Here is a 23,997-nt window from a genome sequence, read left to right as displayed (position 1 = left end):
TGTAGCTGCAATTCTTGACGTCAAAAACTACTTTCACTATTCCACTATCAAATTCAGTATGAAAAATTGATTGTGTTTATGAAAACCCAGAGATGTACTCGCTCCACATATTCACAGTAGATATAACAACATATCACATATTCACATTTCGCATTGACAAAACAGCCCTAAAATCAACATTGCACCAACCACGACGTACTACAAAAGTAACGTTTTAACGACCACGCACGCAGGGATTTTGTCGGGGAGGGGGCGTTGACTGTCGCATCCATGTGTTATATAAAAGGCAATACATTCCGACAGAGCTGTGTCCATACTGCTGTGAGCTTCCTCTGACGCTGAGCTGCACTATTGGAGTACAGAATAGTCTCGTTTATAAAAAGGTATCAATCAATATTTACTTTCATTTATAACTTGCACCGGGCTACGTTTGTTGTACTGGGACAAGCGAGGAGATTATTGGAGCTTTTTTTTTTCTATTTGCTGCTGTTTCCTTGCATTATACTAATATTGCCACCTACAGAGTAAAGATGTTTCATCGCTGTTAACTCTGATTTTTCATGTATGTTTGTGTATATGTTGATGCCCACTTCAGACAGGATTGTACAGGAACATGGCTGCTTCCCTGCTGAGGATAGGACGACTGAGCTGTATCAAGGTAATACAGTTTTAAGCTATCAACCTAAATGTGTTACTTTATTTCGTGCCACTTTTCGAATAATGGTCTGTAAATTCCATAGTCCGTGGCTTCTCAACTGTTGGTCGCGTTTTTACTTTTATCTTTTACGGATGCAGAGTTGAGCAGAATTGCAGTCCGTAACTGAAGCTAGCACTTAATTCTGAAACTCCATACTGAGTCTTTAAAAGGGATGATTTTAATTAAGACAGAAACTGCTGATACTTCGGTACTCTACAGAGAAACAAAAACTTGAATCAGTTCGTACATACTGTTAGTTCGTTAGCTGCATGCTTCAGTGGAGCAGGTTTAAACCAGACACAGGCCTGACATCTGAAGCTCTCTGCACTGAACTGCAAAGAATTTGACTGTCCGAGTACAGCACAGTCAGTGTTGGCATGGCAGTTTTGGGAACTTTTTCTAAGACACTAAGTTGTATGAGCATAGGCTTGTTTCTGCAACGTTAGCAAGCTTTCAAAAACAGATAAAATATAAATAAACTTTAAACTATCTGTCCTTTAAATGGCACTGCACATGATAACTTGAAAGAGTGTCATTTGTGTTAAAACTGATTTGCAGTCTGTCCTTTCTAACCTTTTTCACCCTAATGACATGCTGTAGATACAAACTCATGCTGTTCAGTCAAATATTGTTCAAACCCATACAACTTCCTATCCTTCAGCTGCTAAAATTTCTAATGATACTCAAAATGACATAGTTTTGGTTAAATGTGTGTAAGTGTTACACAAGATGTGTAAAATCCATGAATATGTTCCCTTTATCAATCAGTCAGTCAGTCAATCAATGTCTTTCTTGTGGTCTTTCTCCAGAGGTGGCCATGGCAGCCTCAGATTAACATCTGGCCACACAACCAATAGTGACGCCTGTTAGGGCCATGTATATACTCCTAGAACTAGAGTTGTATGCTAACCCTGTCTTATTTTTTCAGAATTGATCCAGTATATTAAAGTAAAGGCAGTAATATATGAATCATCATGTAGCAGTTATGCCTGAAAAAACAAAGGCCAAAACTGAATTACCAAAAAAAAGACAATTTGGTCTACAGTGATGTGCCATGCTAAAAAAATATAGAAGTTTTTGTCACCCTAGTGTGAGTAATGTTCACAGCCTTGCCACCTTGAGGCATATGAATCCCAGGTCGTTATTGGGCCATTAGTTATGTGAGCTAGAGTGACTATAAATTTTGGAACTCCCCATTTGTCGACTAGAACTGAAGAAGCCTCTTGGATGAGAGGTGAAACGTCTTCGAGACCTGGATGGCTGAGAATCTACACAGACATCGATCAATATTGTTGCAAAACACAATGACAATACAAATATTCTATTCTGTTAAATTTAAACTATTGAGTAGTTTGAGTTGGTCACATTGCCTAGAACTGGCCTTTTTGAGAAAACTCATTACTGCTATGCTTAGTAAGTAATATGACTGTATGTAATGTGTATGTGGTTGTCTTGTTAGTGTTTGCAGGCTGAGAGTTGGATTACTCTGAGCAGAACACCCACAGCTGTAGCTTTCAGCACAAAATCTGGGGGATCCAAGAAGTCCTCAAAAAAGAACAACACAGGTAGGCGTCTGAGAGTGTCTCCTGCTGTCACAAGCTGTGGCTGAGGCTTTATAAGCTCTTGAATGAAGCAACAACTGTGGTACAAATGTCACTGATCTTGTCACGGAATAAACATATCAGGCTTTAATATAATGGTAGTCTGCATTATTTATCTTTTTGACTACAAAGAAACCTTTAGACAATCTCCACATTACTATTCATTGCTAGTGTAACAGCTGTGGGTTTTTTTCGATTTTGTTTGAAAGAGTTGGTCACCATTGTCTATGTTTTGGCCTAAAGCTGAAGGCTACAAGAATATTCATCTTGTGCCATCAAATTTTAGGTTAGGGCACCTCCCTACCAGCCATTAAAAGGTTGTCTGACAATAGTGTGATGAGATCAGCCATTCGCGTCCTGTTTACAGAGGTACTTAATTGTGTGAGCTGTTTCAGATGTCTTCTTTAAACTCGGACATTGTTGCAGACTTAAAGAAGACCATTATTCTTGACTGATCTGCTGCTGTCATTTGTGTTTTATTCTTTTACCTGACTGACAATCGTCTCAGAGCTTTCTTTAGTTTGACTTAACGTTTTGAACCTGACGTCCTAAATTCTTGTCAATATTCACACCTTTCCTCTCAAAGTCATAACTCAGTAATGCCAGTGTGACTAGTTTGGAACTAGTTACATTTACGTATCACTTTGAATTAGGGACAAGTCACAACTAAACCATATACTAACTTTACATTAACAGATAAGCACATAAGCGACAGTACTTTGAGTTGTGTCAAGTGATTTTAGGATGAAATTTTCCAAATTCCGCACCAATACTTGTCCTAATACGTCACAGAAACCACTAAAAAACAGACTTTTCTAACTCATTTTGTTCAACAATTATATATCCATTAGGCTACAAAATGTCCATGATAATGAAACTCTACTGCAATCAGAATGGATACTAACTGCTTAAAGATGATACCCACAGCAATCAATCTATTCCAAGATTTTTGAATTTTTAAAGTTTGTTCCAGCTGTTTGGAATTATTCCCTCCAAGGTTGTTAAATACCTGCAGCACAAGACAGCAGTAGGACCTATATGTACATCTCCAAAGAGAGGAATTAGGTTTAACTACAAATTATCTCCTATGTGGAGAAAGGGTTGATCAGGATGGAAAGTCAGGTCACTGTGAATTTTCTTTCTTCACCTCAGGCAGGTGAGCTGGCACATAGTCACAGTTTATAAGCTATAGTAAAATTGTCATTAGCTGTCCTCAGTTTGAGTCCTGAGCTTTCAGTTTCACTGTTTAAGAAATCAGAAACAAAGTGGGATTTTAGTGATTTGGACACTTTGAGCATCTGCTATTCATTTAGTTTTAGTATGTTATTGCATTATGTATCACTTGATGTATATTATTTGTGTGAATGACTACAATGCCGTCACTTTAATGGATTTAAGTAGTCATTTCTGATGTCTGAAAGAAGAAATTTCAAAGATCTTTTGACCCTTTGCTAATAGAACCAAAATGCACGATTTAGCATATATGGTAAATCTGTGTAGATATGTTTTCATTCAAATTATTATCATTATATTAATATTATTGTTATTATTATTATTTTTCAGTGACACTTGCACCACAGTTGATTTTCACTTCTGGCTTTCTTACACCTGTTATTAAGATTATATCACTGACTTACTACCCCATAGGATTCCACTTATCTCACTGGAAAGATTTTATGGTCAGTGGTAAAGTTGTTCTGTTATGCTAAGAGTTCTTGAAGCTTTCTTATAATAAATGTGCTGTAGCTCTGACTATTTCATAGACTTGGGATTTGTTGTTGTTTTTTTGTCTTGTTTTTACCTTCCAGTAAACCTGTACCAGATACTACCCTGCAGGATGTCTTCTGTTTCAAATCTTGGGTTATTTAATTTGTGTAATATTTGACATTTTGCCATTCAAATATATATATATTTTAAAAAGTAATGCATTCTGTCTGCTTGCCCTCCTCCTCCATCCTAGAAAAAAATGAGGCTAAAACATACTTCGATTTAGAGAAACTTGTTCAGCACAAGCCGTATGAGTTTCCCAAGAAAGAAGTTTCTCCAACAGTAGCAGCTGCTGCAGCTGCAGCTATGCCAGCTGCCACTCCAGTTACAGCTGCAGAGCCCACACACGCTGCTGTTGCTGCACCTGAGACTCTGACAACAACCACTGCAGAAGAACCTGCTGCCCCAGTGCTTGAAGCCACTCCTACTGCTGAAGCTATCCTTGAGCCTGCTTCAGTAGCTGAAACCACACCGGTTGTTGAAGCGACACCTGCTGTTGAGTTGATCTCTGAATCTGCTGCAGCAGTGGAAGTTACACCTGTGACTGAAGTTGCATCGGAGGCTGTACCGGTTGTTGAAACTGTCGTTGAAGCTGTTGCTGAAGCTGTACCAGTTGTTGAAACTGTCGTTGAAGCTTTTGCTGAAGCTGTACCAGTCGTTGAAGCTGTTGCTGAAGCTGTACCAGTTGCTGAAACTGTCGTTGAAGCTGTTGCTGAAGCTATACCGGCAGTTGAGGTTGTTGTCGAAGTCATTGCTGAAGCTGCTGCATCTACAGCTGAAGATGCCGCTGCTCCACTAGCTGCACCCGCAGCTGAAACTGCACACCCAGAAGTGGTACCAATCCCTGAAGCTGCTCCAGCAGAACCTCCAGTTGAAGTGGCCCTTGAAGCCACAACTGCTAACACTCCCATAGAAGTTGTTCCTGAAGCCCCTGCTGCAGAAACTGTGCCAGCTGTTGAAGCTACCACTGAACCTGTCCCTGCTGAAGCCCCTGTAGAAGCTGCCCCTGCTGAAGTGATCTCGGAGCCTGTGACTGACACAGCACCTGAGTCTGTGGTCGAAACAGCCTTTGTAGAAGCAGCTGTTGAGGATGCAGCTGAAGCTTCCGCCCCTGCAGAGAGTGCCGTGGAGTTGGAGGACCCTGCTCCAGTTGTAGCTGAAGCTGTAGGAGAGGAGCTGCCGGCAGAGGCCCCAGCTGAACCAGTTGAAGCGTCTGAGGGTACACACTACAAGCACCCCCTCCCCAATCCTTCTCTTTTCCTCTGTGGACCCTGCAGTCTACCTGTTGTCATTTTCATCACAGTGTATATAAATATATGCAGTAGTGCAGTTGTTAGTGATGAGGGTAATGATAAACATTAAAAATACTCACCATCACAAACACACTTTTTTATTTTAGCCTCACACCACCTGTTCCTAACACCTCTGTAGTTTTAGGTGATGCATTTTTAACCTGTAATAGTTAAACACTACCTTTCCCTCATTTAGTCATACTTACCCTGCTCCCCTGAGGCTGGGTCATTTTTCTTGCACTTTATTTGGTTGTCTAATGCTTTGTGCTTCTTATGCCATCTGTCACTTGATGCATGCACTAATGCTATAGCATTTTAGCTTGAGACTTTTGATATGCTATATCTTGGCCCCGTTTTTCTATTTTTTTGTATTTGTTTTGTTTTTCACTTAATACAATTGTCAGCTGACTGCATGTATTTCTTTTGTTTTCTAGTATTTCTTTTACACCTTCCTGAATAAGTCGGTGTCATTAGTTTTTCCCACACTTACTAATCTATATTTTAGTCAAAAATACAGAAGATTTTTATGATCAACAGTCACATTCCCAGCCTTCTTTCCTGAGATGGTCCAACACAACAGAAAAATAATCCTGTTTCCTAGTTTTGTGATGTGGTGTAATGGGACTGTTCCTAATTTTGTATTGGTGAATGGTAAACAACAAAGATAATGTTAAAGGTACCTTTTCCACTGGTGAAGGAGAATGTTAAGGTTGCAGCCATCACCTGTCATCTTGTGTTTTCTTTATTTATATATTTGTTTTTACCTCAAATTTATTTTTTCCTCCTTCCCTTACACTTCTCACACATATTTTGAAGTTGCATAGTAAGTGTGATGTCAATAGATGCTTGATCCAATTAATTTTCTTTATGGATAAAGTGTAAATGGATATTTTCCTTCCTCTATAATTCATAGTGAATGCATCTTAGTTGCTGTGTGTGAATTAAAACTTGAAGATTTGAAATTGATTCTTTGGACTTGCCTGTGCAAGTGAGTGTGAGATTTGAATTAGGCTACTTTGCAGCTAGACTGTTGGCAACCTATATTTTACAGCAATGCTGTAAAAGTGTAGTGCAGCATGACCTTTCACTGCGACCTTTTAACCTGTTAACTGACCTGACCTTTTACATATTTTCCCCTATTTGACCTCTGTAGCTGTCTACTGTTTACCACACTGAGGTGCTGTCTTGTGGATGAAGGTTTACTGTTAAAAAGTGATTTATTTGTTGTTGTCAAATGAGCAGATGATTTTCAGTTACATGATTTTGGTTTATGTTGAATTTTTCTTGAAGAGAAATCTAATTATTTGATTTCTCCCTGTTACTCTCAGCTCAAATGGACCCAATTCAGAAGCTTTTTCTGGACTCCATACGCCAGTACTCTGCAAAAAGCCAGTAAGTGTCACTGCCTTTACAAAGCCAGTTAAGGTTCATCTATGTTTGTTTGTGAGCACATGGTCTCAAAAACTTAATCAGGCTGTCACTCTGTGTTTCTGTGATCTGCACTGCAAATTGCAGTGTTTCAAAGTTCGCATTTCGATATCATACAGGGAATCAGCCACTTGCATGAATTGTGTTACAGGTGATGTTATGTGCACAATTAATGAGATTGTCATTATTGATTTAATGACTTTATGAAACTGTGATGATGAATTTAGATGCACAAATGAATCACATTAAGCGAGAAACCATCTCACTACAGAAGCTTTTTGGATGAGAGGTTAAACATCCCAAAGTACCTAAAAAAAAGAGAGAGAGACATCTCGTTGCCTTTTTATGATTAATATTGTTTTTCAAACTTTACAGATAAACATACAGAGGCAGAATGAAGGTAAACATACATCAGTAAATATTGTAAGCATCCCGCATTATAATATGCACACATACTTTCACATGCACATACACAATATGTATTGTATATCTGCAAGGACACAAAACAAAGAAAATCAAAAACGGACAAAAAAAACTCCAACCAAAAGAGAAATTTTATACAAACATACATATTACACTGGTGCTCTCAATCCTGAATTTAGCCACATCACTATATTACAGTTACTAATCCATCAACTTTATCTTGACCTTATGATGAAACACTACTGTCCTCTGTCCATATACACACGTGGACAAAATTGTTGGTACCCCTCAGTTAAAGAAGGAAAAACCCACAATTCTCACTGAAATCACTTGAAACTCACAAAAGTAACAATAAATAAAAATTTACTGAAAATTAAATAATCAAAATCAGCCATCACTTTTGAATTGTTGATTAACATAATTATTTAAAAAAACAAACTAATGAAATAGGGCTGGACAAAAATGATGGTACCCATAACTTAATATTTTGTTGCACAACCTTTTGAGGCAATCACTGCAATTAAACGATTTCTGTATTTGTCAATGAGCGTTCTGCAGCTGTCAACAGGTATTTTGGCCCACTCCTCATGAGCAAACAGCTCCAGTTGTCTCAGGTTTGATGGGTGTCTTCTCCAAATGGCATGTTTCAGCTCCTTCCACATATGTTCAATGGGATTCAGATCTGGGCTCATAGAAGGCCACTTTAGAATAGTCCAACGCTTTTCTCTCAGCCATTCTTGGGTGTTTTTGGCTGTGTGTTTTGGATCGTTGTCCTGTTGGAAGACCCATGACCTGCGACTGAGACCAAGCTTTCTGACACTAGGCAGCACATTTCTCTCCAGAATGCCTTGATAGTCTTCAGATTTCATCGTACCTTGCACACTTTCAAGACACCCTGTGTCAGATGCAGCAAAGCAGCCCCAAAACATTACTGAGCCTCCTCCATGTTTCACCGTAGGGACAGTGTTCTTTTCTTCGTATGCTTGGTTTTTGAGTCTATGAACATAGAGTTGATGTGCCTTACCAAAAAGCTCCAGTTTGGTCTCATCTGTCCAAAGGACATTCTCCCAGAAGCTTTGTGGCTTGTCAACATGCATTTTTGCAAATTCCAGTCTCGCTTTTTTATGAGTTTTTTTCAGCAGTGGTGTCCTCCTTGGTCGTCTCCCATGAAGTCCACTTTGGCTCAAACAACGACGAATGGTGCGATCTGACACTGATGTACCTTGGCCTTGGAGTTCACCTTTAATTTCTTTGGAGGTTGCTCTGGGCTCTTTGGATACAATTCGAACGATCCGTCTCTTCAATTTTGTCATCAATTTTCCTCTTGCGGCCACGTCCAGGGAGGTTGGCTACTGTCCCGTGGGTCTTGAACTTCTGAATAATATGAGCCACTGTTGTCACAGGAACTTCAAGCTGTTTAGAGATGGTCTTATAGCCTTTACCTTTAAGACGTTTGTCTATAATTTTTTTTTCGGATGTCCTGGGACAATTCTCTCCTTCGCTTTCTGTTGTCCATGTTTAGTGTGGTACACACCTTTTCACCAAACAGCAGGGTGACTACTTGTCTCCCTTTAAATAGGCAGACTGACTGATTATGAGTTTGGAAACACCTGTGATGTCAATTAAATGACACACCTGAGTTAATCATGTCACTCTGGTCAAATAGTTTTCAATCTTTTATAGAGGTACCATCATTTTTGTCCAGCCCTGTTTCATTAGTTTGTTTTTTTAAATAATTATGTTAATCAACAATTCAAAAGTGATGGCTGTTTTTGATTATTTAATTTTCAATAAATTTTTATTTATTGTTACTTTTGTGAGTTTCAGGTGATTTCAGTGAGAATTGTGGGTTTTTCCTTCTTTAACTGAGGGGTACCAACAATTTTGTCCACGTGTGTAAGCATGGTGGAGAAAAGATACACTCACTCCACCCTATCAAAAGCCTTCTGGGCGTCTAACGAGATGGCAGCCATGGGATGGGCTTCGTTTTGTATCGCACATATGATGTCAATCAAGCATCTGACATTGTCAGCCGTGCATGGAGTTAGGATGAAGCCGACTTGATCAGGATGGATCAGGGATGTTTCTATTTTGTCTAATCTATTTGTCAGGATTTTGGACAAAATTTTGCGATCACACGATGTCAAACATTAATTTTTGCACTCTAACTTTTTCCTTTTAACTGGATGATTAAGGCCCTTCACATTCCATGTTGTAAGGCTTAGATAGTTACTGCTAGCCGCTATAATATGGAATCAATGAAAATATATGCTGTAGCTCTGGAAGATCTATCACCAAGTGCACCAAAGGAAAAAAATAGACACACACAAACACACACAAGTACGTGGAACCATATTGAGAACATAACTTTGGATGACACTCTGTCATCAATTGACATCTTTTATCTGGATGTCAAAACAAAAACTAGAAGGTCCATGACTCTGTAATTCGACGTCCACCCTGCACAGTTACTGCCATTAATGCCCCACAGTGCAGTGTACAGGGAAACCTGCTCTGCTCCACAGCATGTCAAAAATGGGAGCGGCAATGGGTGAACAAAGCAACGGCTAGATAGGAACACAAAAATGAATTTTCCAAGAATAAATACCCCTTGATTAGCTCGGACAGTTCCGATGTAAAATAACACTCTGGAAAAAAAAAAGGTAAACAAAGGAGGAATTATTTTAAACCAACATGATGCACAATGTAGAATAAATGAGTGCTGAAAAACTGGTCTGCATCACACTAGGGTGCGACAACTAAAAAAACTAAGTAATAAAAACAGATTGGTTTTCAACAGCTTGAGTCCCAAGGTTACATTAAAGTAAGGTTGTGCCAGAACATGAAAGTGAGCCTGTTAATTAGAGGTGTGGGAGACACATGGAGAGGGCATATGATTCCAAGAGCTGGATGTGTTGCTCCAATCTGTGTATGTAATCGAGTGCCTTCTTTGGATCCTTGAATTCATGACAGCCCTCCGCTGACTGGATGATGAGCTGGACTGGATATACCAAGGAGAACTTAATGTGGTCATCATGGAGCAGATTCTTGCTCTCGTTAAAGCAGAGATGCCTGTCAATCACGCACTTGGAGTGTGGAAACACCATTATGACATGGCCATCCCAAGCCACTTTCCCTCGATGCGCTCCCAGCCCTGGAACGTCAATAACCCAACAATGAGAGCCTTGGACTGCTGATGGCCTCCTATCCCTGATCCTATGTGGTGATCTCCAGCCATCTGGGAAATCATTTCCCAAATCTTTGGTATAACATTACACAGGAACAGTTGCGTATCATTTTTCTCACACTTTTCCGGCAAGGGAAGCTGAAAAAGCCTAAGTTGTTCATTCTCTTTCAATTTTCAATGTCATTGAGCTTCTGTCTGAGCTGTTTCTATCTCCTCTCTTGTTTGGGGTAGGCTCTCCTGGAGCTCTTGATTTGTGTCCTCCAAGAATGCTAAACTTCCCTCAACGTGGTTGAGACGCTCAAAAATTTCTGTCAGCTTTATTTCTGTGGCCAATGCAGATCGCTTTATGTCCTTTAGCCTCTTATCTTTGGCCTCTGATGTGTCTTTAATAAGTTTTGATAGCCTGGGGAACTCCCTCACCACCTCGCTGTCGGTAGTAGCAAGTGCTCCTTTGCTAGCTAGCAGCATGTCCACGTTGTTAACCCTTGTAGCTTGTTCACTAGCCCTGGTGTTAACTGTGGTAAAACCTGAGAACATCTTTGAATTTCTGGATTTCTTTTCGCCTCCATGGGGCATTTTGCTTTACCTTGTCAGAAAAGTGCGTGTAGCCTTGAAACTCTGGGCCTTTGCGGAGTTAATTAAACATTTATATGCAGGGTGAGCGGAGCAAGAATTTCAGGCAGACATCTCCTGCATCTCATGACTCCCTTGTCTAGTTGCCTTTTACTGAAGTACTTTATAATACCATGACCTGGATGACTGAGAATCTGTACAGACATCTCATGCTGAGTTTTGTCCTGTCTCAATTCAATCTTGACAGAACATGTCTTGGCACCCATGATAGGTAACTAGTTAATTACAATGTACAATAGACGTGAGTGTACCAATGTACATTACGATTAAAATGTCAGTTTTGATTGAAAATTATATCACCTCTCAGTAAGTTTACTTTTTCTTAACTGCAGTGTGCATTGTGGTACTCCGGAGCCTGTTTATTCCTTCTAAAGATGTAAATCTTTCATATGAGGTATAAATACATACATCTATTTAAAAGAAAGTCTTAGTAGTTTAAAGTCTAAAACAGCAGGACACTGCAATTAGTACATCATTATTCAAAAAGCAGCAAACACTTAATTTGCTTGAACCACTTTCAGTTACAGATGAATAAATGGTGTACGTAGGATTAGATTAAATTAAGTTGATAACTAAAACATCTTAAGTGTGACATTTAATCAGGGAGAAAATTCTGAAGTGCCTTGCTGATTGTAGATTTTTGTTCTCCTGTAGAGCTACTGGGGGGTTAGTTGATGCAGGTTCAGAGTATGAGAAGGCTTTGGCAGAGGAGATAGCGAAGCTTCAGAGACTCTATGGTGGTGGTGACCTGACATCTTTCCCCGAGTTCAAGTTCACAGGTAAGTCAACAGCAGTGTGAACACCCGTGTTTGATATGTGCAGTATACACAAATCAGCCACAACAATAAAGCTACTGACAGATGAAGTCAATAACCTTGATTTTCTCATTACAATATGATGTTGTGCTGGAAAACTTTGACTCCTGGCAATCATATGGATGTTGCTTTGGTATGTGCAACCCATCTAAACAACCTAGCACCCCAACATTGTACTCAGCTGTGGCAGTGGTCTACCCCAGCAAAGACAATGTGCCCTGCTACACAACAATGAAGGTAGTGTCTACAGATACGGACCCGTACCCGTAGCCTGTGGCCTACAGATACGGCACTTTCCCGTATCATAAATATTAATTAGACGTACATGAATATTAATGAGCCGACTGATGAACGCGCTTTGTGATTGGCTGGTAATCCGACGTACATAAATATTAATGAGCCAGCTTGGTAATCCGAGTGATGAAGGCACTTCCGTGATTCGAGGTGAATCTGCGTGCCGAGCCTGTCATGTCAGTCATCTGCTGTTCTCTTTTCTATCATGCATAATGTCTTATAAATATCATTATCTGACTTTTTCACGGACAGCGATTTGGGGGTTGAAATCAGCACTACTATTAAAAATAGCAAAACTTTTTATTCACGTGACCCTGTTCTAATAAAGCACAAACAGCAAACAAAACAAATGGCGGAACTAACAGCCAGCAAACTACAAGTATTTTTTTACCTTCAAAAGTAGCGACAGACTATTACATATTAACAACCTAAACAAAACCCTGACGTATTTTCTACGTCTGTCAACACAGACACTGCACGTCAGTCACTTTAATGTTAGCGGACTCTGTTGAATGGCTAAGTTACATAACCACAAACAAATCTCACAATATCACAGTAAATCGAGTTTGTGTTTTTTTTAATTCATGCCAAATTAAAGAGCTGCTCCTCACCATTCACGAGTGTTTGTTTCATATTCGACATCCTTAACTTTATCTTGTAAATTAGCGTCCAAAATTAAATGGGAACATTTGCAATGGAGTTCGTCAGCCGCTTCCACCACTGAACGCGGTAAACTAATTAATAGGAACTGGACTTCAAACAATTTAGACACGGCGTCTAAAAGCGTAAAAACTACATTGTCTAAAGTGTGAGAGGAGACAGTGTATTTTTGGTTAAATTATACAATGTTCGCCGTCAAAGTCATTCATATAAACTGCCTGTAATGTGCAGCAAATAGTAGTTAACTGGCGCCAGCTCTTCAGTGACCTTAACGGGTCCGTACCTCTAGTACAGATGCTACAGGTACGGGTCCGTACCTCTAGTACAGATGCTACGGGTACGGGTCCGTATCTGTAGCATCAACCAACAATGAAACCTATTCCCCAGTCTCCCCTGATTTCATTTCCTGTCCTAAGTAAATTGGGCTTAAAAGGTCAGAGTTTGGGTAGCACAAGGGCCCTACACAGTCTACACAATATTAGGCAGGTAGGTTTACAGGTGTTAAACAGGTAGGTTTAATGTTATGGCTGATGCGTGTACTTTCTAGTCTTAACAACACTTGAGGCCTGTACTACGAAGCAGGATATCAGATTATCGAGGTAACTTCAGGTTTACATCCGGGCTTCAGTACTACAGCCGTGGTTCACTTCTTATCGGGGTACATCACCATAGCAACCTTTGATGAACTCCTAACCTGCTCCAGACCATGTATGAAAACTCCTCCAACTGACCAGTCAGTTCTGTTGTGGGGGAAAAAAATGTCATCAGACATGACCCAGCAGAGCTAGGCGCACAGATAGTATGAGGGGAAGATATGAGTTTTGCGAGCTACAAGCGACTGCAAAGCCATTTCATTGTTCTGTTTGTATTGGTTAAGCAATGTAATCCCAAAACAAAAGCTAATCAGAAGACACTGAAGCCTTATAGCCTGATTGTTGATCTTAAAAGATTTGCAATAAGCGTGTTTATCAAGTTTAATTGTTATTTTACATTTGTACTTTTTACTATATTCGTCCTCCCCATCACTATGAAAATGGTTTGACTTTTATTATTTCATTTCTTTGTTAAATTATCTGTCTTTCTGTATGTAGCCTAAAAGGCTAAGCAAATTATACACAAAAGAACAGCAATATTAATAAACATATTGGTTAAACATTCACACATTCTGCAGTTGCATTGTTTTCTTTAACTCCTCATATTGATTTAGGATTATATTTGTACTTCTTGTGAGAAATGTTGTACACACTTTATAGCCTTCTATACAATGTAAAAGTCAACCCACTTATTGGTTTGAATTATGTTAATGTTAACTCTTTGCTTGCTCTCACCAAGCCAGCAAACGAAGCAGTCAAACTGTGTATCTAAACAATATATACATTCAGAACAAACGGTTGTAATTAGTCTAATGTGCTTGTGCCCTAATAATTTGGTAGTGATATCAATAAACATGTTAACATTTGCATAGTCTGAGCTCTTTGCTGCTTTCTGTTGTGCTTGAGCTTCTCCAGCTGTGCTACTTTTAGTCTGTATTACATGTTTAAAACCATCACATTTCTCTAATATTATAGTGTTTGCTCTTTTGTAAATTATACCTCTCTGGTGCCACAAGACCTGTCCATGTTTGCAATTAATCATTTGCCAACTCTGCCTCTTTCACATATACACATTCACACGCAGGTTTAGAAACTCTGGTTTGACATGCTGAGTTAATAACCAGCTTCACGTAATCACTTATTCTGACCACATTTGTTGACTTGCATAAAGTGGATAAAGAAAAGATACCCTGGATATGTTGAATTGGCTTCGTAGTACAGCGCCCCTGGACTGAGTTTTTTCATAATAATGGTGGAGTCTTTCATCTAAAGATCATAAAATGTTAACAGCACCACTTTCTGTGTTTTAGAGCCCAAGCTGGAAGAAGTTTCTCAGAAGTAAACATCAGCACTTTTCAACTGAACTTTTCTACTCTCGCCTTTTTAATGTATATCTATGCTCTGTTGTGAAGCAATATCAGTCTGCATGATGTTGGCTAAACAAACCCTTACCTGTTGTGTGTGAAGATAAAACTCTTTCTATATATTTTATGGGAATAAAGCTAATGTACATTTTAGGCATACAAAGTAAACTTAGAGATGTGAAATATGCTTTGTGTAGAATCATCGTGGCTGATGTGAGTGTGACGAAAACAATAAATTCCAAGTCATATTTGTTATATGTACACCTCTTAATCTCTTTCCTCTTAATCTCTTTTCCTCATAGCTATTTCCAATCAGCATATTTTTATCCACTTAACTGACAATGCAGGAACAGAAAGTAGAAAGCAGAAAATATTTAGATTGTGTACTTTTGTTAGGCTAACTAAGCACATTTTCAGATCTGAGATCCTGTTCAGTCATGCTGATGAATGATGCTCTTTATTCAATCACTAGAATGCATTTCATACTTAGGTATGTGTTGGTAAGTATTTGATATTGAGATGTAATTTACAGTGTAGTAGCTTGTGCATTTTGTATGGGAAAGGGGAGGACGGGCCGAATATTCAGATCTCAAAATGAATATTTGGATACTGCCGTAATGACCAGATATTCGGGTCCAGCCCTAGTTACGATTCACAACATTTCGAATTTGTTTCACAGATGTGAAACAAATTTGCATCTGTAAAAACACTGTCTCTTAAGGTAAAGTTAAATGTTAGAGATCATTAAAGTTAATTAAAAATAATTACTAGAACAATAATAATAATAGTGCAGCTGTTTATAGGTCTGATTAGATATCCTGTAGCAAACAGGATTTATTTTAAGACAATGGTAGCAAGCACTGAAGTCATGACATCAAGTACAGTTTTAATTGAATATTATTATTTTAGGATACTTTTTTTTGGTCGTAGATATTATATTTTTTGCTCTACAAGCTGCAGCATAGGTGTTGATTAGATGTAAATGTGTATGCGATTATAACCCAATAATGAAATCTGCCAGGTGAAAAGTAAAGTGCTGCATTGTATTGCTTTACTTGCAGTACTTTCACACATACACAGTTGTTATGATGAAGATCTCACAGTCTTATGTGTGCGGTCTTGTTATAAAATAACTGATCTGCTGACCACACAGGGAGAAGTGGTTGGGATGAGGACAGGGGTGTGGAGTGGGATAGTAGGACAGCAGATAGCACACAAACAACCAAAATGTCACCATAAATCAGAATCTTGAACCCCTTTCACTTGTGCTCCTCATCCCATTTCACTAATTACACATCTTACACTCAACAAAAATATAAACGCAACACTTCTGTTTTTGCTCCCATTTTTTATGAGATGAACTCAAAGATCTAAAACTTTTTCCACATACACAATATCACCATTTCTCTCAAATATTGTTCACAAATCTGTCTAAATCTGTGATAGTGAGCACTTCTTTACTGAGATAATCCATCCCACCTCACAGGTGTGCCATATTAAGATGCTGATTAGACACCATGATTAGTGCCCACAATAAAAGGCCACTCTGATATGTGCAGTTTTTTTTTATGGGGGGGGGTCCGCTCCTCTTCATTGGCTGTGCGAAGTTGCTGGATATTGGCCGGAACTGGTACACGCTGTCGTATACGCAGATCCAGAGCATCCCAAACATGCTCAATGTTTGACATGTCCGGTGAGTTTTCCTCTTTTTTCCATTGTGGTCATATGTATATATATATATATATATATATATAGACATATACACATACAGTGGTATGCAAAAGTTTGGGCACCCCTGATAATTTTCAAGATTTTCCTTTATAAATCACTGGTTGTTCGGATCAGTAATTCCAGTTAAATATATCATATAGCAGAAGAACACAGTGATATTTGAGAAGTGAAATGAAGTTTATAGGATTTACAGAAAGTGTGCAATAATTATTTAAACAAAAGTAGGCAGGTGCATAAATTTGGGCACCTTTGTTGTTTTATTGATTTCAATACCTTGAGCACTAATTATTGGAACACGAAATTTGTTTTGTAAGCTCACTGACCCTTGACCTACATACACAGGTGAAGCCAATCATTAGAAAGGGTATTTAAGGTGGCCAATTGCAAGTTGTTCTACTCTTTGCATCTTCTCTGAAGAGTGGCAACATGGGAGCCTCAAAACAACTGTCAAATGATCTGAAAGCAAAGATTGTTCAACATCATGGTTTATGGGAAGGATACAAAAAGCTAGCTCAGAGATTTCAGCTATCAGTTTCCACTGTGAGGAGCATAGTGAGGAAATGGAAGACCACAGGCACAGTTCTTGGTAAGGCCCGGAGTGGCAGGCCAAGAAAAATCTCTGATAAGAAGAGGCGAAGGATGGTGAGAACAGTCAAACTCAACCCACAGACTAGCTCTAAAGACCTACAACACGATCTTGCTGAAGATGGTGTCACAGTGCATCGTTCAACTATTCAGTGCACTTTGCACAAGGGGATGCTGTATGGGAGAGTGATGCGGGAGAAGCCTTTTCTGCGCACATGCCACAATCAGAGTTGCTTGAGTTATGCTAAAGCACATTTGGACAAGCCAGCTTCATTTTGGAATAAGGTGCTGTGGACTGATGAAACTAAAATTGACTTATTTGGACATAACAATGGGCGGTATGCATGGCGGATGAAGAACACAGCATTCCAAGACAAACACTTGCTACCCACAGTAAAATTTGGTAGTGGTTCCATCATGTGGGGCTGTGTGGCCAGTGTAGGTACTGGCAATCTTGGTAAAGTTGAAGGTCGCACGGATTCCAGTCAGTATCAGCAGATTCTTTCAAACAGTGTTCAAGAATCAGTGACAAAAGTTGAAAAGTTGGACAATGACCAGACAACAACCTTAAACACTGCTCAAATTCTACTAAGGCATTCATGCAGAGGATCAAGTACAACATTCTGGAATGGCTATCTCAGTCCCCAGACCTGAATATTATTGAAAATCTGTGGTATGATTTAAAGCGGGCTGTCCATGCTCAGAAACCATCAAACCTGACTGAACTGGAGATGTTTTGTAAAGAAGAATGGTCAAAATATTTCAACCAGAATCCAGACCCTCATTGGAAACTATAGGAAGCGTTTAGAGGCTGTTATTTCTGCAAAAGGAGGATCTACAAAATACTGATGTCATTTTTCTGTTGGGGTGCCCAAATTTATGCACCTGACTACATTTGTTTAAATAATTATTGCACACTTACTGTAAATCCTATAAACTTCATTTCACTTCTCAAATATCACTGTGTTCGTCTGCTATATGATATATTTAACTGAAATTGCTGATCCAAACAACCAGTGATTTACAAAGGAAAATCTTGAAAATTATCAGGGGTGCCCAAACTTTTGCATACCACTGTATGCGTGTGTGTGTATATATATATATATATATATACACACACCAAAATAGGACCAAAATGAAAAAAGAGGAAAATCCAACCTTTAATTCAAATGCATTTATTCGGGGGGGGGGGGGGGGGGGGAATCACATATTAACAAATAATTCTTTTACATTAAATCATGTGTGTCACCATTATTAGCACCCCTGATGTTAACACTTTGTACAACCCCCTTTTGCCAACACTGAACGTGTTAGCATTAGCTTAGCTACTTAGCTTCGACTACATTTGCATCCCTACATAGCTTAAAGGTTAAACACATGCACCATATGTTGATGATAATGATAATATCTATGTTTATCTTTATAGTTAGTCGATATATATATATATATATATATATATATCAAGTTTCATTATATATATATCAAGTTTCATTATATATATATATATATATCGACTTTCATTATATATATATCAAGTTTCATTATATATATATATATATATATATATATATATATATCAACTTTCATTATATATATATCGACTTTCATTATATATATATATATGCCGTTTAGGAAATTATATATATAATGAAAGTCGATATATATATAATGAAACTTGATATATATATAATGAAACTTGATATATATATAATGAAAGTCGATATATATATAATGAAACTTGATATATATATAATGAAACTTGATATATATATAATGAAAATTGATATATATATAATGAAACTTGATATATATATATAATGAAACTTGATATATATATAATGAAAATTAATATATATATAATGAAAGTTGATATATATATATATATAATGAAACTTGATATATATATAATGAAACTTGATATATATATATATAATGAAAGTTGATATATATATAATGAAAGTTGATATATATATATAATGAAAGTTGATATATATATATATATATAATGAAACTTGATATATATATAATGAAACTTGATATATATATAATGAAAGTCGGAATATAGAATGTTCAGATTTTCATTCCATCTATTCAAAGTTTCATTCCATATATTCAGACTTTTTCCTACTGAGCCCTGGAAGGACATGGCAAACAAAAACAGGAACCTTATTGGACATTTGCTCTTCAGATGAGCTCTTCTGTGATTATCTATCTGTCTTCATGGTTGTCACAGGGAACAGCGACTACGTTTGAGAAAACAGGTAATTTTTAGAGATGTTTTGATTCTGAACACTGAACGTGTTAGCATTAGCTTAGCTACTTAGCTTCGACTACATTTGCATCCCTACATAGCTTAAAGGTTAAACAACTGCACCATATGTTGATGATAATGATAATATCTATGTTTATCTTTATAGTTAGTCGATATATATATATATATATATCAAGTTTCATTATATATATATCAAGTTTCATTATATATATAGATCGACTTTCAATATATATATATCAAGTTTCATTATATATATATATATATATATATATATATATATATATATATATATATATATCGACTTTCATTATATATATATAATTTCCTAAACGGCATGTATGGCATGCCGTTTAGGAAATTATATATATAATGAAAGTCGATATATATATAATGAAACTTGATATATATATAATGAAAATTGATATATATATAATGAAACTTGATATATATATAATGAAAATTAATATATATATAATGAAAGTTGATATATATATATATAATGAAACTTGATATATATATAATGAAAGTTGATATATATATAATGAAAGTTGATATATATATAATGAAACTTGATATATATATAATGAAAGTTGATATATATATATATAATGAAAGTCGATATATATAATGAAACTTGATATATATATAATGAAAATTGATATATATATAATGAAAGTTGATATATATATAATGAAAGTTGATATATATATATATATAATGAAACTTGATATATATATATATATATAATGAAACTTGATATATATATAATGAAAGTTGATATATATATAATGAAACTTGATATATATATATATATATAATGAAACTTGATATATATATAATGAAACTTGATATATATATAATGAAAGTCGGAATATAGAATGTTCAGATTTTCATTCCATCTATTCAAAGTTTCATTCCATATATTCAGACTTTTTCCTACTGAGCCCTGGAAGGACATGGCAAACAAAAACAGGAACCTTATTGGACATTTGCTCTTCAGATGAGCTCTTCTGTGATTATCTATCTGTCTTCATGGTTGTCACAGGGAACAGCGACTACGTTTGAGAAAACAGGTAATTTTTAGAGATGTTTTGATTCTGAACACTGAACGTGTTAGCATTAGCTTAGCTACTTAGCTTCGACTACATTTGCATCCCTACATAGCTTAAAGGTTAAACAACTGCACCATATGTGGATGATAATGATAATATCTATGTTTATCTTTATAGTTAGTCGATATATATATATATATATATATATATATATATATCAAGTTTCATTATATATATATCAAGTTTCATTATATATATATATATCGACTTTCATTATATATATATCAAGTTTCATTATATATATATATATATATATATATATATCAACTTTCATTATATATATATCGACTTTCATTATATATATATAATTTCCTAAACGGCATGTATGGCATGCCGTTTAGGAAATTATATATATAATGAAAGTCGATATATATATAATGAAACTTGATATATATATAATGAAACTTGATATATATATAATGAAAGTCGATATATATATAATGAAACTTGATATATATATATAATGAAACTTGATATGTATATAATGAAAATTGATATATATATAATGAAACTTGATATATATATATAATGAAACTTGATATATATATAATGAAAATTAATATATATATAATGAAAGTTGATATATATATAATGAAACTTGATATATATATAATGAAACTTGATATATATATATATAATGAAAGTTGATATATATATAATGAAACTTGATATATATATAATGAAAGTTGATATATATACACACGTGGACAAAATTGTTGGTACCCCTCAGTTAAAGAAGGAAAAACCCACAATTCTCACTGAAATCACTTGAAACTCACAAAAGTAACAATAAATAAAAAATTATTGAAAATTAAATAATCAAAATCAGCCATCACTTTTGAATTGTTGATTAACATAATTATTTAAAAAAAACAAACTAATGAAATAGGGCTGGACAAAAATGATGGTATCCATAACTTAATATTTTGTTGCACAACCTTTTGAGGCAATCACTGCAATTAAACAATTTCTGTATTTGTCAATGAGCGTTCTGCAGCTGTCAACAGGTATTTTGGCCCACTCCTCATGAGCAAACAGCTCCAGTTGTCTCAGGTTTGATGGGTGTCTTCTCCAAATGGCATGTTTCAGCTCCTTCCACATATGTTCAATGGGATTCAGATCTGGGCTCATAGAAGGTCACTTTAGAATAGTCCAACGCTTTTCTCTCAGCCATTCTTGGGTGTTTTTGGCTGTGTGTTTTGGATCGTTGTCCTGTTGGAAGACCCATGACCTGCGACTGAGACCAAGCTTTCTGACACTCGGCAGCACATTTCTCTCCAGAATGCCTTGATAGTCTTCAGATTTCATCGTACCTTGCACACTTTCAAGACACCCTGTGCCAGATGCAGCAAAGCAGCCCCAAAACATTACTGAGCCTCCTCCATGTTTCACCGTAGGGACAGTGTTCTTTTCTTCGTATGCTTGGTTTTTGAGTCTATGAACATAGAGTTGATGTGCCTAACCAAAAAGCTCCAGTTTGGTCTCATCTGTCCAAAGGACATTCTCCCAGAAGCTTTGTGGCTTGTCAACATGCATTTTTGCAAATTCCAGTCTGGCTTTTTTATGAGTTTTTTTCAGCAGTGGTGTCCTCCTTGGTCGTCTCCCATGAAGTCCACTTTGGCTCAAACAACGACGAATGGTGCGATCTGACACTGATGTACCTTGGCCTTGGAGTTCACCTTTAATTTCTTTGGAGGTTGCTCTGGGCTCTTTGGATACAATTCGAACGATCCGTCTCTTCAATTTGTCATCAATTTTCCTCTTGCGGCCACGTCCAGGGAGGTTGGCTACTGTCCCGTGGGTCTTGAACTTCTGAATAATATGAGCCACTGTTGTCACAGGAACTTCAAGCTGTTTAGAGATGGTCTTATAGCCTTTACCTTTAAGATGTTTGTCTATAATTTTTTTTCGGATGTCCTGGGACAATTCTCTCCTTCGCTTTCTGTTGTCCATGTTCAGTGTGGTACACACCTTTTCACCAAACAGCAGGGTGACTACTTGTCTCCCTTTAAATAGGCAGACTGACTGATTATGAGTTTGGAAACACCTGTGATGTCAATTAAATGACACACCTGAGTTAATCATGTCACTCTGGTCAAATAGTTTTCAATCTTTTATAGAGGTACCATCATTTTTGTCCAGGCCTGTTTCATTAGTTTGTTTTTTAAATAATTATGTTAATCAACAATTCAAAAGTAATGGCTGTTTTTGATTATTTAATTTTCAATAAATTTTTATTTATTGTTACTTTTGTGAGTTTCAAGTGATTTCAGTGAGAATTGTGGGTTTTTCCTTCTTTAACTGAGGGGTACCAACAATTTTGTCCACGTGTGTATATATAATGAAAGTCGATATATATATAATGAAAGTCGATATATATATAATGAAACTTGATATATATATAATGAAAATTGATATATATATAATGAAAGTTGATATATATATAATGAAAGTTGATATATATATATATATATAATGAAACTTGATATATATATATATATATAATGAAACTTGATATATATATAATGAAAGTTGATATATATATAATGAAAGTTGATATATATATATAATGAAAGTTGATATATATATATATATAATGAAACTTGATATATATATATAATGAAACTTGATATATATATATAATGAAAGTCAGAATATAGAATGTTCAGATTTTCATTCCATCTATTCAAAGTTTCATTCCATATATTCAGACTTTTTCCTACTGAGCCCTGGAAGGACATGGCAAACAAAAACAGGAACCTTATTGGACATTTGCTCTTCAGATGAGCTCTTCTGTGATTATCTATCTGTCTTCATGGTTGTCACAGGGAACAGCGACTACGTTTGAGAAAACAGGTAATTTTTAGAGATGTTTTGATTCTGAACACTGAACGTGTTAGCATTAGCTTAGCTACTTAGCTTCGACTACATTTGCATCCCTACATAGCTTAAAGGTTAAACAACTGCACCATATGTTGATGATAATGATAATATCTATGTTTATCTTTATAGCTGGTCTTAAGGCTAATTACGAGGCAGAGGTCAGCTGCTGCCTGGACACATCCATGATCACGCCACTGGTGGGACACAATCGTACTGGATTTCAGCTGAAGGCTGCTGTTCTGTCCAAACTGAGACATTTTTATTGTGACATACCCTCCACTGTTGTTAGCTTTTGATTCAATAATTTTTTTTGAGATGAGGAAATCACTATTGCATGTTTCTAGTTAAATACCCTACTTTTATGATATATCACTACAGCATGCACTTTTTATATTTTCCATCAATTTCACCCAAAAGTTGAATAACTATTTGTGAGCAGTGTATGTAGACACATAATAGAAGCACATTTCAATAATATGTCTGCTGCAGTAGTGCAGTTTATCTACCTAGATTGGTGTAACAGTAAAAAAACAACAATATATGCTACTGATGTTTCTGACTAAAATCTGCTTGAAAAGCACAACTGCTTATCTGTCAAAATGTGTGTAACAAAAGTGTGCACTGAACACTGAATAAAGTCTCTGTAGATTATAGACAAAA

At 36.5% G+C, this 23,997-nt stretch overlaps 1 protein-coding gene across 3 annotated transcripts; it reads left to right on the top strand.

Annotated features, from left to right (window-relative positions):
- The first annotated feature begins 221 nt into the window (after positions 1–221).
- si:ch211-140m22.7 (uncharacterized protein LOC570370 homolog) lies at positions 222–15,009 on the top strand. Of its 3 annotated transcripts, none has more exons than XM_022210184.2 (7): positions 222–383; positions 596–658; positions 2,157–2,262; positions 4,259–5,284; positions 6,686–6,749; positions 11,683–11,807; positions 14,701–15,009. In XM_022210184.2, exons 2-7 carry the CDS (start codon positions 614–616, stop codon positions 14,730–14,732), a joined length of 1,398 nt encoding a protein of 465 aa, XP_022065876.1. In that variant the 5' UTR covers positions 222–383; positions 596–613; the 3' UTR covers positions 14,733–15,009. The 3 variants fall into 3 exon arrangements, with proteins under 3 accessions (XP_022065876.1, XP_051814924.1, XP_051814925.1); XM_051958964.1 differs by lacking the exon at positions 14,701–15,009 and adding an exon at positions 7,161–7,185 and having other exon boundaries at positions 11,683–11,772; XM_051958965.1 differs by lacking the exon at positions 4,259–5,284 and having other exon boundaries at positions 224–383.
- Positions 15,010–23,997: the final 8,988 nt, after the last annotated feature.

The sequence above is a fragment of the Acanthochromis polyacanthus genome, chromosome 14, assembly GCF_021347895.1.
Source record: "Acanthochromis polyacanthus isolate Apoly-LR-REF ecotype Palm Island chromosome 14, KAUST_Apoly_ChrSc, whole genome shotgun sequence".
Lineage (NCBI taxonomy): Eukaryota > Metazoa > Chordata > Actinopteri > Pomacentridae > Acanthochromis > Acanthochromis polyacanthus.
This window is presented reverse-complemented; position numbering and strand designations above follow the sequence as displayed.